The sequence below is a fragment of the Mastomys coucha genome, unplaced genomic scaffold (genome assembly GCF_008632895.1).
Source record: "Mastomys coucha isolate ucsf_1 unplaced genomic scaffold, UCSF_Mcou_1 pScaffold5, whole genome shotgun sequence".
Lineage (NCBI taxonomy): Eukaryota > Metazoa > Chordata > Mammalia > Rodentia > Muridae > Mastomys > Mastomys coucha.
In genome coordinates, this window is record NW_022196911.1 from 56,271,459 (window position 1) to 56,286,208 (window position 14,750).

General features: G+C 47.3%; 1 protein-coding gene across 1 annotated transcript in view; it reads left to right on the plus strand.

Annotated features, from left to right (window-relative positions):
- The window catches only part of Tnfrsf13b (TNF receptor superfamily member 13B), a 26,102-nt gene extending 12,359 nt beyond the window's left edge, over positions 1 to 13,743 (plus strand). The window contains exons 2-5 of the mRNA XM_031353618.1: positions 3,452 to 3,581; positions 5,508 to 5,738; positions 11,184 to 11,360; positions 11,762 to 13,743. Of these exons, the coding sequence (XP_031209478.1) occupies positions 3,473 to 3,581; positions 5,508 to 5,738; positions 11,184 to 11,360; positions 11,762 to 11,988 (744 nt within the window). The 5' untranslated portion in view covers positions 3,452 to 3,472 and the 3' untranslated portion in view covers positions 11,989 to 13,743. The remainder of the gene's footprint in view (positions 1 to 3,451; positions 3,582 to 5,507; positions 5,739 to 11,183; positions 11,361 to 11,761) is intronic.
- The last annotated feature ends 1,007 nt before the right edge of the window (positions 13,744 to 14,750 follow it).

The following is a 14,750-nucleotide window of genomic DNA, read 5'->3' on the forward strand; positions in this document are numbered from 1 at the left end:
ATCTAGCAAGAGAAAATTTAGACATTGTTTTCTGACCTTCACCAATGTTTTCAACTATCCTAGTTTAATGTTTTAAGTACTAGAGAGTAATTGAAAGGTTTCTCTCACTCTAAGACATTAGCTGAAAGTGTTAGGTCGAGATTTTCCTCTGCCTGTCTCTAACAAGAACCAGAGAATTAGCATAAGAATACCTCAACAGAGAGGGCTCTACCCCTCCTGCTCTACACCTGGCTTTTAGAAGTCAGGTGACCTTGGATGTGGGGGTCGCTTGTCTACGTGACTTCAGTCTAACACTAGGACTGGAAGAAGAAGGACTTAGACTCACATGCAGGACTAGCACTAGAACTTAGATGGGCTAGGACTCAGATTCATGTATCTCTCGCAGTCCCCCTGTTGAGCTGCCAGATCAACAGTTGAGGTACATCTGAGGCTATCTGAAACATACTGGGTCTAAAGCAGCAGCTATCTCTTCTGAACTGGTGCTGCATCCCCCGGGCCCAAGTGCTCTGGGCCCGGGGGACTGCGAGAGATACATGAATCTGAGTCCTAGCCCATCTAAGTTCTAGTGCTAGTCCTGCATGTGAGTCTAAGTCCTTCTTCTTCCAGTCCTAGTGTTAGACTGAAGTCACGTAGACAAGCGACCCCCACATCCAAGGTCACCTGACTTCTAAAAGCCAGGTGTAGAGCAGGAGGGGTAGAGCCCTCTCTGTTGAGGTATTCTTATGCTAATTCTCTGGTTCTTGTTGGAGACAGGCAGAGGAGAATCTCGACCTAACACTTTCAGCTAATGTCTTAGAGTGAGAGAAACCTTTCAATTACTCTCTAGTACTTAAAACATTAAACTAGGATAGTTGGAAACATTGGTGAAGGTCAGAAAGCAATGTCTGAATTTTCTCTTGCTAGATGTAAGAATATGATATCTTGGTGAGTTCCTAGCACACAAGTACGAAGACATATCTGGGCCACCTCTGAGTTTGGGGTGCCAGGCAACAATGCGGAGGCAGGAGGCTGACTTTCCTTGAAGTTTTCGCCTCAAATACCGCCATCACGCAAGTGTGCGTGGCAGCTGGCCACAGGGTGGAGGGAACAGATTTTACAGACCTACCATGCTCTACTTAGGTACAGGCTGGAGGGAGGAGTCAGGGCAGACAGATTCTCCTCACTCCCAGTGCCAAGAAGGATCTAGTGCTGCCCCTGGGCCTGCCAACTTCCGGAGTGCTGCTACCACCTGCTGCTGCTGTCACTACCGTCTGCTTCCGAGGACTTCTGCAGGGGTTGTATGCTTCCTGTCAGTTAGAGAGAGAGCTTGCTCTCATGGAAGAGTAAACAAACACCTTGAAAAGTATTTCAGAAGAAGCTGTGGCCACAACAAATGACACAGAGCCAGAGTGAAGTCATCATAGTGGAAAGCGGACTGCTGTAATGTAGCTTTGAGGAGACACGGATCATGTCTGTAACATGCCAGACAGGGTTTGCCATTCCATAGTGACAAGTCAGAATATCTGCTTTCCTGATGGGAGCTGGCCGAAGGGAGTCCCTAGGTACAGGAAGTGAGCTCAGTCTTGGTGTGGGCTGTAACAGTGTCTTTAACACTGGTAAAAGACATGGGCTTTATACAAAGCCTTGTTGTACTTTATCAGTGAACAAGAAAGGGAGAGAACTCTACACTGAGTGCCTGCTGTAGGCTTGGCACTGGCCAGGTCTGCTTTTGAAAATGTTGTTTTTTTAAGTGGACTCCTGTTAAGTCCTGAGGACCCAGCACTGAACAGAAAGTTATAACCAGACCTTGCCAAATGATGCTTGTGCTGTGTCTAGTTAGGGTTTTACTGCTGTGAAGAGACACCATGACCAAGGCAAGTCTTATAAAGGACAACATTTAATTGGGGCTGGCTTACAGGTTCAGAGGTTCAGTCCATCATCATCAAAGTGGGAACATGGCAGGCATGGTGCAGGAGGAGCTGAGAGATCTATATCTTCATCTGAAGGCTGCTAGTGGAACGCTAGCTTCCAGGCAGCTAGGATGAGGGTATTAAAGCCATGCCCACAGTGACACACCTACTCCAAGAGGGCCACACCTCCTACTAGTGCTACTCGCCCCGCCCACCCGGGCCAAGCATATACAAGCCTTCATGTGGTGAATTTAAACAATGGCAGGAAGCAGCTATCTCATGAATGCCAAGGCCACAGTGAGGAGCAAGGGTTCTGTGTGTAGAAGAGGCATCTGGGCATGGGGGACAGTAGGGTCCCTTCGAGGTCCCTGTTCTGATGCCATGAAAAGAACAGGGTCACATGGGGCAAGGAGATTGAAGAGATGAAGGAGCCTTAGATGGATAATACTGGACTGAGCTGGAGGAATGACTCTGTGGTTAAGAGCACTTGCTCAGGTGTCAAGCATAAAGCAGCATACAATTACCTATAACCCCAGTTCTAATGGACCAGCACCCTCTCCTGGCCTCCACAGACACCAGCCATATGTGTGGTATATATACATACATATACACACATACACATAAAATTAAAACAAATAAATCTTTTTTAAGACACTTTATTGACTCTGGATGAAGGCCTCCCCACAGACTGTTAGGCAGCCAATGGTAGGTACCTAGGCACACACCTACACACAGGCAGACCAGCACACAGGTCTCATAGGCATCTAGGTCTATAGGCCGACATACCAGACAAGCTGACAAAGGTGAAGGCTAAAGCTCTGGCCTCTGACCTCAAGGTCATATTTATACAGAGTCACACAAAAATGGCATCCTGTCAAGGACAGCTAGAGAAGAGATGACATCACTGTCTGCTTTTGGGTTCCCTAAACATCTAGTGTCGGCCATTTTGTGCTGGCTCATAACACTTTGCTGTCTAACATCAGCACCTCCATCCATGCTGGATATCTGTATTGGTGCCAGGTTGTCTAAACACAAATCGTTCTTTACAGCCCTCTCTTTACAGAGGCCCTGGGGAGGAGACCTGGTGCACATGGAGGACAATGTGGGACAGACAGGGTGCAACAATATCAGGGAGGGACCATAGAGAAACCACTTTACAAATGAGAAACTGAGGGGGCTGGAGAGATGGCTCAGTGGTTAAGAGCACTGACTGCTCTTCCAGAGGTCCTGAGTTCAATTCCCAGCAACCACATGGTGGCTCACAACCATCTGTAATGCCCTGTAATGATATGATGCCTTCTTCTGGTGTGTGTGAAGACAGCTACAGTGTACTCATATAAATAAAAACAAATAAAATAAGAGCAGTTGTTTCTAAAAAAAAAAAAAAAAAAAAAAAAAAAAAAAAAAAATGAGAAACTGAGGTTTAAAGAGTGAAGAAGCCACCCCTGACCTCAGCTGCGGTTGGACGCCAGCTCCGCCTGCTGAGACAGAGAACGTCTCAGAATGGGGTAGGAGAGCATTTGCCCATCTGCTGTCCTAATTCTTCATCTCTTTGTCCACAGGATTGGTGGCCAGACATAGCTATGGCATTCTGCCCCAAAGATCAGTATTGGGACTCCTCGAGGAAAACCTGTGTCTCCTGTGCACTGACCTGCAGCCAGAGGAGCCAGCGCACCTGTTCAGACTTCTGCAGTGAGTTCTGGCGTCTGGGGCCAGGGGCCAGCTGAGCTGTTCCTCACATCCCCCCACAATCCCCCTGGCTTTTCTGAAGCCAGGTGAAGGAATGATATATGCAGGTGGTCTCCTTCCCTTAGCCTTTCAGCTGTTTGCACATTGTCTGCTCTTTCCTGCCTTCCAATTGCCTGCTCCCCTGCCTGGATGAGAATCCAGCCTCCAGTGCCTCTCATTGCTGTCCTGGAGGGCTTCTCTGGCTACAAAGAGGGAGCTAGGCCTCACCATGTGACCTTCACCACTATCTCATCCTTAAAACAATTTTTAAATTTTATTCTTTGTTAATTTAATACATAAATACAATGTTTTCTCTCTCTCTCTCTCTCTCTCTCTCTCTCTCTCTCTCTCTCTCTCTCCCCCTCCCTCCTCTTTTTTAAACAGGAGTGAGTCAGGCTAGCTTTGAACTTGAGACTCTCCAGTGTCAGCATCCTGAGGACTGGGATTACAGGCATGTGCTAGCTCTCCTCTTGCTCTCCCACGGACACAGGAGAGCGCAGGCCACCTGCGTGCATATCTTTAGAGAGCGCTGAAACTCTGCCTTTTCACGTCCAATCCAGTTCTTTCACTCATGTATTTTTCAAACATTTACTGATTATCTCTCAGTTTTAAAATATATTTTTATGTATGCTTATGCATGTGTGTGCGTGTGCGCACGCGCGTGTGTGTGTGTGTGTGTGTGTGTGTGTGTGTGTGTGTATGAAGTCAGAGGATACTTTCAGTAGTCAGTTCTCTCCTTTCAGCTTGCGGTCCTGGGAATCACACTTGGAGGGGTATCAGTCTTGGTAGCAAATAAATACCTTTACCTATTGAATCATCTCTTCTGCCCTTGTACATTTTAAATAAATTTAAGACCCCATTAATCTTAAAGGAGGGAAGCTTGTGGTTTGGAGGGGTGGGTCTCAATCCACAGCCACATGGCTCTCTATCTTGGCATGTGGTGAAGGTAGATTATTAGAGACTGAGTGGGCAGTGCCTCCCTTCCCCAGTAGACTTCCTCCAGGTCAGAGTATGTCCTTGTAGCCTTTCTGGCTGTGAAGCTGTGGACGGCCTAGCTCACCCAGGAGATTAGCTGTGTAGGCTGCTGTGCTTCCAACACATTGGCACAGCTTTTCCCAGTTCCCTCCCCAAATCTCCAAGGAAGTTCTGGCTTTTTCTCTTCTATTCCTTCCACTAACTTGAAGTATGTTTCCCTTTCAGGAGTTTTGAAAATGCAAACAAACATTTTATATGACAAGATAGCAATCTAGATATTAATTTAAAAGATATGTAGAGGGGGCTAGACAGACAGCTCAGTGGTTAAGAGCATTTGCTAATTTTGCAAGGGATCCAGTTCTGTTCCTAACAACTGCATGGTGGCTCCCAACCATCCCTAACTCCAGTTCAAATCCATGCTGTCATCTGAACTCACAGGCACCAGGCATGGATGTGGCGCATATACATGTATGCAGGCAAAACACTCATGCACATAAAAGAAATGAACCTTTAAAATTTCAAATAGATGTAGAAAATGGCCATATTTGGAAATGAAGAAGTGTGAAGAATTAATAGGTTAAAGAAGAAACAAAACAACACCCCCAGTAACATTTGAACTAGGTACAGGAAGATACATATCTCTAGATAGGTATAGATACAGATATAGGTAAGTATAAAGATAGATAAAGATGTGGATGTGGATGTGGATGTGGATGTGGATGTGGATGTAGATGTAGATGTAGATATGAGAATGTGATATGCCAGAGGGCACAACCATTCTGGATTTGCTGTCTTCATGCTGAACTATAGTGTTGGTTTGTTTTTTGTTTCTTTGCTTTGATGTTGTTTAGGGTCATACCCCAAACTCCTGTAAGTCCAGAACATCTGGCAGCACTTTTTTTTTCTGTCCCACAGAATTCATCAGTTGTCGAAAAGAGCAAGGCAAGTATTACGACCATCTCCTGGGGGCCTGTGTCAGCTGTGACTCCACCTGCACACAGCATCCCCAGCAGTGCGCACACTTCTGTGAGAAGAGGTCCAGCAGCCAGGGGAACCTCCAGCCTGAGCTCAGGAGACCACAGACCGGGGAGGTGGAAGCCAGGCCAGACAACTCAGGAAGGCACCAGGGATCAGAGCACGGTCCAGGTGAGCGACCCCAGGCCAGCGCGGCAGCAGGCTGCAGTAACAAATGCCTTTAGTTCAAGAGGCCCAGACTCTAGGCAAATATCCAGAAGCCAGGGAGGTCACTCCAGAGTAAAAAAAAAATGTTTTTCAGAAGTCTGTGGGAAATTTTGTCACATCCATATGATGCTCAAATCTGTTACCTCAAATGCTTAACAATTTCTTTGTAGTGAAAATATTCAAATCTGTTTAAAATTTCCCCTTAATATTCTGCAGTGCTGGGACTGGACCCAGATCCTCCTGGTGTTAGTCAAGAGGTCGGCAGATGAGCCACGCACACACTCCTTTAGCTTTTGAGATATGCAATACATGGTCATGGCCTAGCCAGCCTCGCAGGGCTGCTCCCTTCTGAGGTTCTCATCCTATGGGATAAAACAGGGCCCAGCCCAGAATAGAGTTAAAGAGAATGATTCCACAGAGCTTGGTATGGGTGGCAAACTTTGTGGTACATGTAAGAATCAAACAATCAAAGGAAAATGGAAAAAAAAAAAAAGGAGAAAGAGAAAAGAAAAGGAAAGGAAAGGAAAGAAGAGGTAAGAAGAGAAAACTCAGTCCGACCTTGATGGAAAAGCTGACATCTATCTGTTTGAGAGACGGCCCCAAGACCAGAGGCGCAGCATTTGAACCTGCAGAGCAATGCAAATTACATGTCTTGGGGGCTGGTATAGCTAAGAACAGAGAGGGAAGAGGGGAGAGTCTTGTCAGCAGCAGAATGAGGAAGTGAGCTGCTTTTCTCTGTGATCTGATTCTTGGAACGGCAGGATGGAAGCTAGGTCAGTTGATTTATTCTGACCTTCCAGGAGATTAGCTGCATTCTGGAAATTCCATGGGTGGCAGATTTCCTGGGACCGTGGGCTTGTTTCAGGGCATTGGTTTTGTGTTGGGATGGATTTCCTTTAATTCAAGACCCTTTACATATAAGGGTGCCTGCCATTTCCTATCTGGCTACTTTCTGCTGGGAGCGAGGTGAGATGTCATTTTTGGGAGTTCTCAAGTCTGGAGTGACTCTAGAAGAAGCATTGTCTTTACGTCATCTTGGTGTGGTGGACTGGGGTAAGGCAAACCTCTGAAAAGAGTTTAAAAGATAGGGTAAACTGTCCATATGAGGATGATAAGGAGGAACGAGATGAGTAAGGGGAGGAGCCAGGATGGGCGCAACCAGGAGCCCGTCCAGAAGAGGCTTGTTGTTGAATTCTCTGTGCCTAGTCTTGAACCAGTTTTGACCTGTTAGTGTTCTTGGAGGTGGGCCTGAAAGGTGTGCAGCTGTTTTAGAACTGAGGCTTTCCACTGAGACCTGAGACAGAGAGATAGATCGACTGACGTCAATAAACCCTTCCTGCTGCTCTCCTTTGTAGCCCTGGGCAGGAAGAGGGATGGGTCCGATGGTCCAGTTTGCTCTTGTTGATGTGAGTGTAGAGAAAGGGATTGGAGCTTTGTGAGGGGTGTGGGGGGCAGTAAGGAGAGTGGTAGAGACAAAAAGGTAAGAGCACAGGTCCAGTGCAGTTACTGGGCAAGCATACGGAGACGTTTGCCCTGCAGCCCCCCAAGAGTCCTGTCTGAAGATAGAGAATGATGTTTAAAATGGTTATCTGGTGTGGTTTCCCCTTTGCAGGGCACTTTGAGGTTTAACAGACATGGCCACATGGAGGAGTGTCCCAGGCAGTGGGACACAGGACAATGAAAGGCTGCAGGCTGACTGGGAGAGATGGGCTTATTTTAATTAGTTAGTTCATTTTGAGCTACTCAAAAGATATTGGTGTTGAGGGAACACTGGTAAGTGTGTGTGTGGGGGGGTGGGTTCTAGGAGCCCACAGGCCAAAGCAGTGTTAGGTTTGAATGGGAAGGAGTGATAAGGATTTCCCCAGATTAGGGAAGGTAGATCCTCCTCCTTGTCCCCAGCAATATTGGGGACCAGAAGAGGATTCAGACGATTGAAAGCGGGGGAGGCCAGTGAGGTGGGTGGTGTCAGGAGGGCCGTCTGTAAGGAAATGGTTCAGAGTCCTGGGGGGCAAAGGTGGTGATGAGGAAGTTGCACTGGTGAGGTTGGAGGCTGACAGGGATGCATTACGGGGGAGGGAGCCTTGCGAAGTTGGCCACTTCTGACTGGCAAAGCGCCATGGGCAGATGCTGAAGAGCCAGTTTTAAAGGTTTTGCTAAAAGATTAGGGGTACAACCCATTTATGAAGTCCCTCCCCACTGTTTCAAGGGTCCCTCCCCCCCTCCCCCCCGTATCTTTAAGGGTGAAGTGAAAGGGTGAGGCAAGTCAGACCGGAAGTGGGGCAGGGAATGTTTGACTAGTTAGTAGTTTGAGACTTATGGAGACACACTCAGAAGAGGGACAGAGAGAAAACCTCTCTGCCAAGTAGAGTGGGGGCTTGGGAGCCTCAGATAACCCAGTCTCTCTTCAAGGCTTGAGTTTTTGGGGTTTTTTGGGGTTTTGTTTTGTTTTATTTTGTTTGAGACAGGGTTTCTCTGTGTAGCCCTGGCTGTCCTGGAACTCACTCTATAGACCAGGCTGGCCTCGAGCTCAGAAATCTGCCTACCTTTGTCTCCCAAGTGCTGGGATTAAAGGCGTGTGCCACCACTGCCCTGCTGTTTGTTTTGTTTTGTTTTGTTTTGTTTTGTTTTTAAGTCTTTGAAGGGTCTTTCCCTCCTAATTTAGGCTTGGTTGATTGGTTGGTTTTGTTTTGAGACAGGATACTTGTGTGTAGATCTGCTTGTCCTAGAACTTGCTGTGTAGACAAGCATACCTCAGACTCCCAGAGAACCACCTGCTTCTGCTTTTCGAGTACTGGAACTGAAGGTGTGGGTCAGTATGACCATCAAGGGTTGGTTAGAACAGATTTGAACAAGGCCAGGATAGCTGATTGGTTCACAACTGTGGTGTCCTGATCTGTCCTTGAACTCAAGTAGGTTCAGCAGGGGGCTCCATTGAGAAAAACCCACTAGCCCTTTGTTTTTAAGCTCAGGTTTTTGTCTCAGAGGAAGAAGCTGGCTATCTTGCAAGTTTGCTGTCTTTATTACCTAGGCATTGCTCCTCTCCCTAACTGTCTGCTTCTAGTCTGGGGAAATCTGTCTAACTTCTAGTCCCTCATTCCCCTTTCTCAGAGGACACCCTAACTGCTTAGGGGCTTGGAGGCACAGACTGTTTATGTGCTAGCCAAAGAGGTGATGTCAAATGGGCAGCCTTTAGAGCCCCCCAGAGGAGGGGCCATCTAAGGCACCATGGTATTACTTAATGATGGCAAAGATCCAGAACGTTAAGCAGCTGAGTGGAGGGCCGTGTGTGTTCTTAGAGCACGCGTGTGACGACGGAGCAGCAGCTACAACACACAGCAAGTGCTGGTGTATTATACTCATCGAGGGTGTAGTTAAAACAGTTGGAAAGTTTTGTCCTTATTAGAGGAAGTGCACAGGCCAAAGAGCACGTGGCAAGTTCTGCCGTAAGCGTCAGGGAGACTTCTGGTCCTCCTTGTTACCATTGCCCACTCTGTGATGTACACACATGCAGGAGACAGTGTTTAAGCTCAGAGGTAAGCCATTGGGTCTCCTCTATTACAGCCTCGTAGGGGAACATTAAGAGGCAAAGTTAATGAGGAGAATGCCTCAGCATCATGATGAACGTAAGTTTTGCTTAGTAATCATACAGCTAGCTGGACCATGTTCCTGAGCCCGGAAGAAGGAGAAGCAATCTGTGCAGTGAGCTGTTTGTTACATCAGACTCCAGTTTGTGTAAGGAGTGAATGCTAGGAAGTCTGTTAAAGTCAGCATCTAACTGACAACTTAAAAGAAAAACAGAATCCCAGTGGGTCTTTTTTTTTTTTTTTAATACAATTGTCCAGCAATGTCTCATGGACGCTATCCTGAATAGTTTCCCCAAACCTTTCAGTATGAGCTACAAAATATCCAGAGCAGGCCAGTCAGTCCATAGAGACATAGGGAGGACAGATGAATGTAATTGGGGGCCAGGTGAGAGAAGATGGGGAGGGTCCATTAATGGGACAGGAAGTTTTTCTTTGGAGATAAAAACAGCCTCAAATTGGGCAGCACAAATACTTCTGCAACTTCATGAGTATGCTTTAAAAAAAAAAAAACACTCAAGATTCACTAAAGTGGTGAATGTGGTGGTTTACAAGTTACATCCCAGCTTTTTACACAAAGATATCGACAGCCCCCATCATCCTCCATCCCATCCCATCAGCACACAGAATTCCGGAACGTCCAGTACAAAAGGTACCTGGCGCCCAGAACAGACTGAGCTTTTATAAAATTGCTGTGCTTTCCCAGTGAGAAAGCACTCCTAAGAGATTAATTAAGGAAAGGCTCCTGAATAATAGCATGTGAGTAGTTCTGGCTCATGTACACAAAGGAACCGACCCCGGACAGAAATTCCCCTCAGCTTACAGGCTCAGGCCCTAAGTTACACTTTGAACAAGTCTACATTGCTCCACAGAGACAGAAGCTCCAAGGTCTGGTTATTTGGAAAAATGGGGAGATTTACAGTGTAATACACTGTCATCATTTTCCAGAGAAAGAGTGGGGCTGCTTTTGCCAGGCAGCTGTAACCAGGGTCATCCCTGCTGGCAGATTTCTGCTCTTTCTGAGAAGAGGGATGAGTTAGCGCTGCCAGCCAGCGTTGTCCTCTCCAGCTACTTTACTTTTGTGTAACTGTTTTCTGAGAAGGTTTATTGATAAATCCTTTATAACGTTATTACTTCCATTTTCTCCTTCAAGGGAGTGGTCCCTCACTTCCACTAGCACAAAGAATGCCTTAGTGCCTGCATTGCAAGATCCATAAGATAAGTTTGAGAGGAGAAATGTCAGGAGCAGAGAGCTTTGGACTGAGACAAGATCTTAGTCCTTAATAAAGCCTCAAACTGTAAAGTAAACCATGGCCCCGCTTCCCAGGGCCATTTTGCTTCATGCCTGGGTCCAGACTTCTCTCAGTCATCTCCCTGGTCCCGATTTCAAAGTCTAAGCTCACCCAGGAGACCTGATGCTTGGTGGAGTCACAGACACGTGTGCATGCATCCATCCATCCCTGGGTTTGTCTATCTCCAAAGCATGTGAAGAAAACAGAATGGGCCAGCTCCAGAGGTGTCCAGCTTTAAGGTTTTGGAAAAAGGTGTCATCAGTTTGGGGGTTTAAGGGGCCAATACCTTAGGACCCAGAAAGCATAGCAGTGTCTTGGGGCGAGGAAAGGAATTCTTCATCCTCATCAGTAAGGCAGGCCTGGGGATGGCTGTGTGGATTACCTGGGCCTAGTGAGGGACAAAGAAAACCATGGTAAGGGAGGGCACTTAATCCTGAAATGGGGGAGAATACAGGCCTAAATATGGCACCTTTCGAGAAGGGGGCGCTAGGGAGTGGGTGCCTTCCTTGAACTTGTCTGTCCTGAAACACCCACAGGATTGAAGCTAAACAGCGACCAGCTGACTCTCTACTGCACACTGGGAGTCTGCCTCTGCGCCATCTTCTGCTGTTTCTTGGTGGCCTTGGCCTCCTTCCTCAGGCGTAGAAGAGAGTCACTTCCCAGCCAGCCTGCCGGGCCACGTGGGTCACAAGCAAACTCTTCCCACGTCCACCGTAAGTATAGAAAGCCCGGCTTCCCTCCCTGACAATCGCCAGCACTCTCCTCTGCTATCCACCACCACTACCCCTGCATCCAGGGTGGACACACTCTGAGCCCACCAGAGTGGTCTAGGGCAGGTCCTGAAGCTCCTTGGTGAAATCAGGCTTAAACAGCGGGCCAGAAGAAAGGGTGGGTGTCAGGTTCTTGCTTCAGCTTTGGGAGGAGATCCGAAAGGGGATTACCGTGGGGCGGGGGCTGGATGGTTTCGGGGTACTGGGAGAAGTGAGCCCGGCCTTGAAAACCTATTCGGGGGCTCTCAAAGACGAGTCCTGGGGTGGCTGTAGAAGCGCTGGGCTCCTGGACCAGAGAGTGGTACAGTCCTTGGTGCCCACAGCCCCCTCCTTTGTCCCTGCAGGCCCCGTGACAGAAGCTCGCAACGAGGTGGCCGCATCACCCCAGCCTGTGGAAACGTGTAGCTTCTGCTTCCCCGAGCGCAGTTCGCCCACTCAGGAGAGCGCGCCACGCTCGCTCGGGATACACGGCTTCGCGGGCACTGCCGCCCCGCAGCCCTGCATGCGTGCATCAGTCAGCGGCCTGGGTGTGGTGCGCGCACCCATCGGGGACGCGCGTCCCGGAGCTTGACAGCCAGAACAATAAAAAGACAATTTAGAGGATGAAGTGACAGAGGGGGAAAGGGATGGATGAAGAGACAGATGAAGACACGAGAAAGGAAGCCCGGCTGCACCCACGCAGAGCAATAAAGCAACCACTTGAGCAGCGCCCACGTCCTCAGCACCGCCTGTGTCTGCTGCTGTGCCCTATACTTTCCAGAGTAGTCAACCTGTGCCTTTTCTCTTTAGTCGAGAAAGATGGAGAATGGCAGGCACCTAGAGCATTACGCTTACAATTCTTACAAACAAGCGGTCTTTCCTAGGGCCTTAGGCAGATAGCTGAGTGCAGTGAGGATGTATTTGTGATTTAAGTACTTTGCATGTGTATGTGCAGATGCTAGGTGTTATGTGTCTGTATGAGTTGTGTGTATATGTGCACCTATAAATGTGTGTGAATTCTATGCACGAAGATGTGTGTGTACACGTGTCTGGCTAATGTGGTATAGCCAGGAAGATGAGATTCCCCTCTAGGTGAAGGCCAAACATTGGGAAAAAAAAACAAAAACAAAAACAAAAAAAGCAAAAACCCCTGATAGGTGTTACCCTGACCTCAGCAAGAGTATGTTCAGTTGCAGTTGCATCCACTTTTTATGAGCACCTATGCTTATCTTTTTAGTCACATTGAAACCTCCAGGTGCATGAAAACACCCTCAGAAGCATCTCCCAGCAGGCTGAGGGGTGAGACTGTACACTTCATCCTTATTACCCAGGCAGGTTTTCGCACCCCAAAGGCCACACAACAGGCCCCTGTTCTCACCATTCATAGCTAGCAGGCTGCATAGGGAGAAGACTGCACAGAATAACTCTGATAACAGCCCTAATAACACAAAGTGGCTGTCCATGGAGTTTGGAAGTCTGCAGTCAAGGTGTCTGCAGAACTGGCTCTTCCTGAGGCCACACATGCAAGATCTATCCTTGGATTCTCCTTAACCCACTGGTAGTCCCTCTCCCTGTCCCTCTCAACTCTTCTCTGGGATCATTCTTCCTCTTATATTTCATGTTATGATCTGCCTAATAGCTTCATTTTGATTTCTCTGTAAAGAGTCTATCTCTGTATAAGGCCACATTCGAAGCACTAAGGGCTAGGGATTTCAGTATAAGTTTGGTGGTATAGCCAGGAAGATGAGTTTAACCCACAGTGGAGGCCTTCTGAGACCATCACTGTTTTATCTTTGTTGAAAAGCTGCCACCTAACAAGTTCTTGTCCAGGATGTGTTGAGCCAGCCTACATTGTTCCCATGATCAACTTCCGACAACAGGACTGATAGAAAGACCCTGGCTCCTGCTATAGACTCGTGCTGCTTGTGGGCTGAGGAATATCTCCAGTGCATGTACAGGCTCCGGCGCTCAGCCTGTCTGGGAGATGAACCTACTTCTAGTCTTTAAGAACTGTGGTTTTAAAATTCTGCTCATTAGAATCCAAGGGGCTAAAAATGCAAGATGTTTCTGGGACCAGGGTAGAGGAGAACAGAGGCACCAAGAACATAGGGCGCAGAGTCCAGCCTCGGCTTCAAAGAATCATGAGAATTTTTGGTCAGCTTTTCAATGGGTTATTTGTGTACATTTTGTCTCTTGCTTTGTTTGTAAAGAATAGGCTCTTTTGCCAATTTATCTGTTGTGTTGGGTCAGCCTGTAGAATATAGCCTGACTCCATTTGCAGTGTCCCCTTAAGTGGTTTTTATTAGTGTATATTAGTTGAATAAAACTGTTTTTGCTGCAGCTTTTACAAACTTGTATACAAGGTGTTTTGATAGTCTTTCCCTATCTCCATAACTCTCTTATCTTCCACATTCTTCCACTGGTCTCCTCTACACAATTCATTACCCTTATAAGTTCATGTCTTTAAAAAAAATATCTAGCTTTCATAAATGTGAGAAAACCTGGTATTTATCTTTCTTAATCTTATTTTCCTAAACACTTTTACTTATTGCAACTATTTCCCCAGTGATGATAAAGCTCTATTCATGCATGGTCTCTGTTTCCTGAGTTTCTCACCTCTATTTCTGGGCCAGCCTCCCTCAGTCTCTTTGATGATTCCTTTCTCCTCGTCACGCATCAGTGTTCCTGTAAAGGACCAGGGGAAGCCAGTGTGGTGTGTGCACCTTGTGATATTCTTACGGCTGCTCACAACTCTTCCTCTATAATGTGTAACCTGGATCATACCTGCCACCAAGCATGCATATGCTGCCCAGCTAATACCTTTCCCTTGATACCAGAACACGTGGCCCTTCCCAGCAGGGCCTGTAGGGTCCCTCTGCCTTTCTACTGAAGTATGAGTCTTCAGACACAATAGCCACACTGAATCATGTAACATCACTCCAGACCCCATGGGTAGCATCTACGATTAGACATTATGAGCAAGCCTTGGGGCTGGAAAGATGGCTCAGTGGTTAAGAGCATTTGTTCTGCTCTTTCAGAGGACCCGGGTTTGGTTCCCAGCACCTGCATGGTGGCTCACAATCAACCATAGTGCTTTCATTCCTAAGAACATGGGGCAAACATCCATCCATCCATACATGGTTTGTTGTTGTTGTTGTTGTTTTAAAGGAAATAGCAAGCTTTTTTTATTTTTTGGGGGGTTTTCTCTGTAGAGCCCTGGCTGTCCTAGAACTTACTCTGTAGACCAGGCTGGCCTCAAACTCAGAAATCCACCTGCCTCTGCCTCCTAAGTGCTGGGATCAAAGGCGTGCGCCACCACAACCTGGCAGGAAATAGCAAGTTTTAAAGATACTT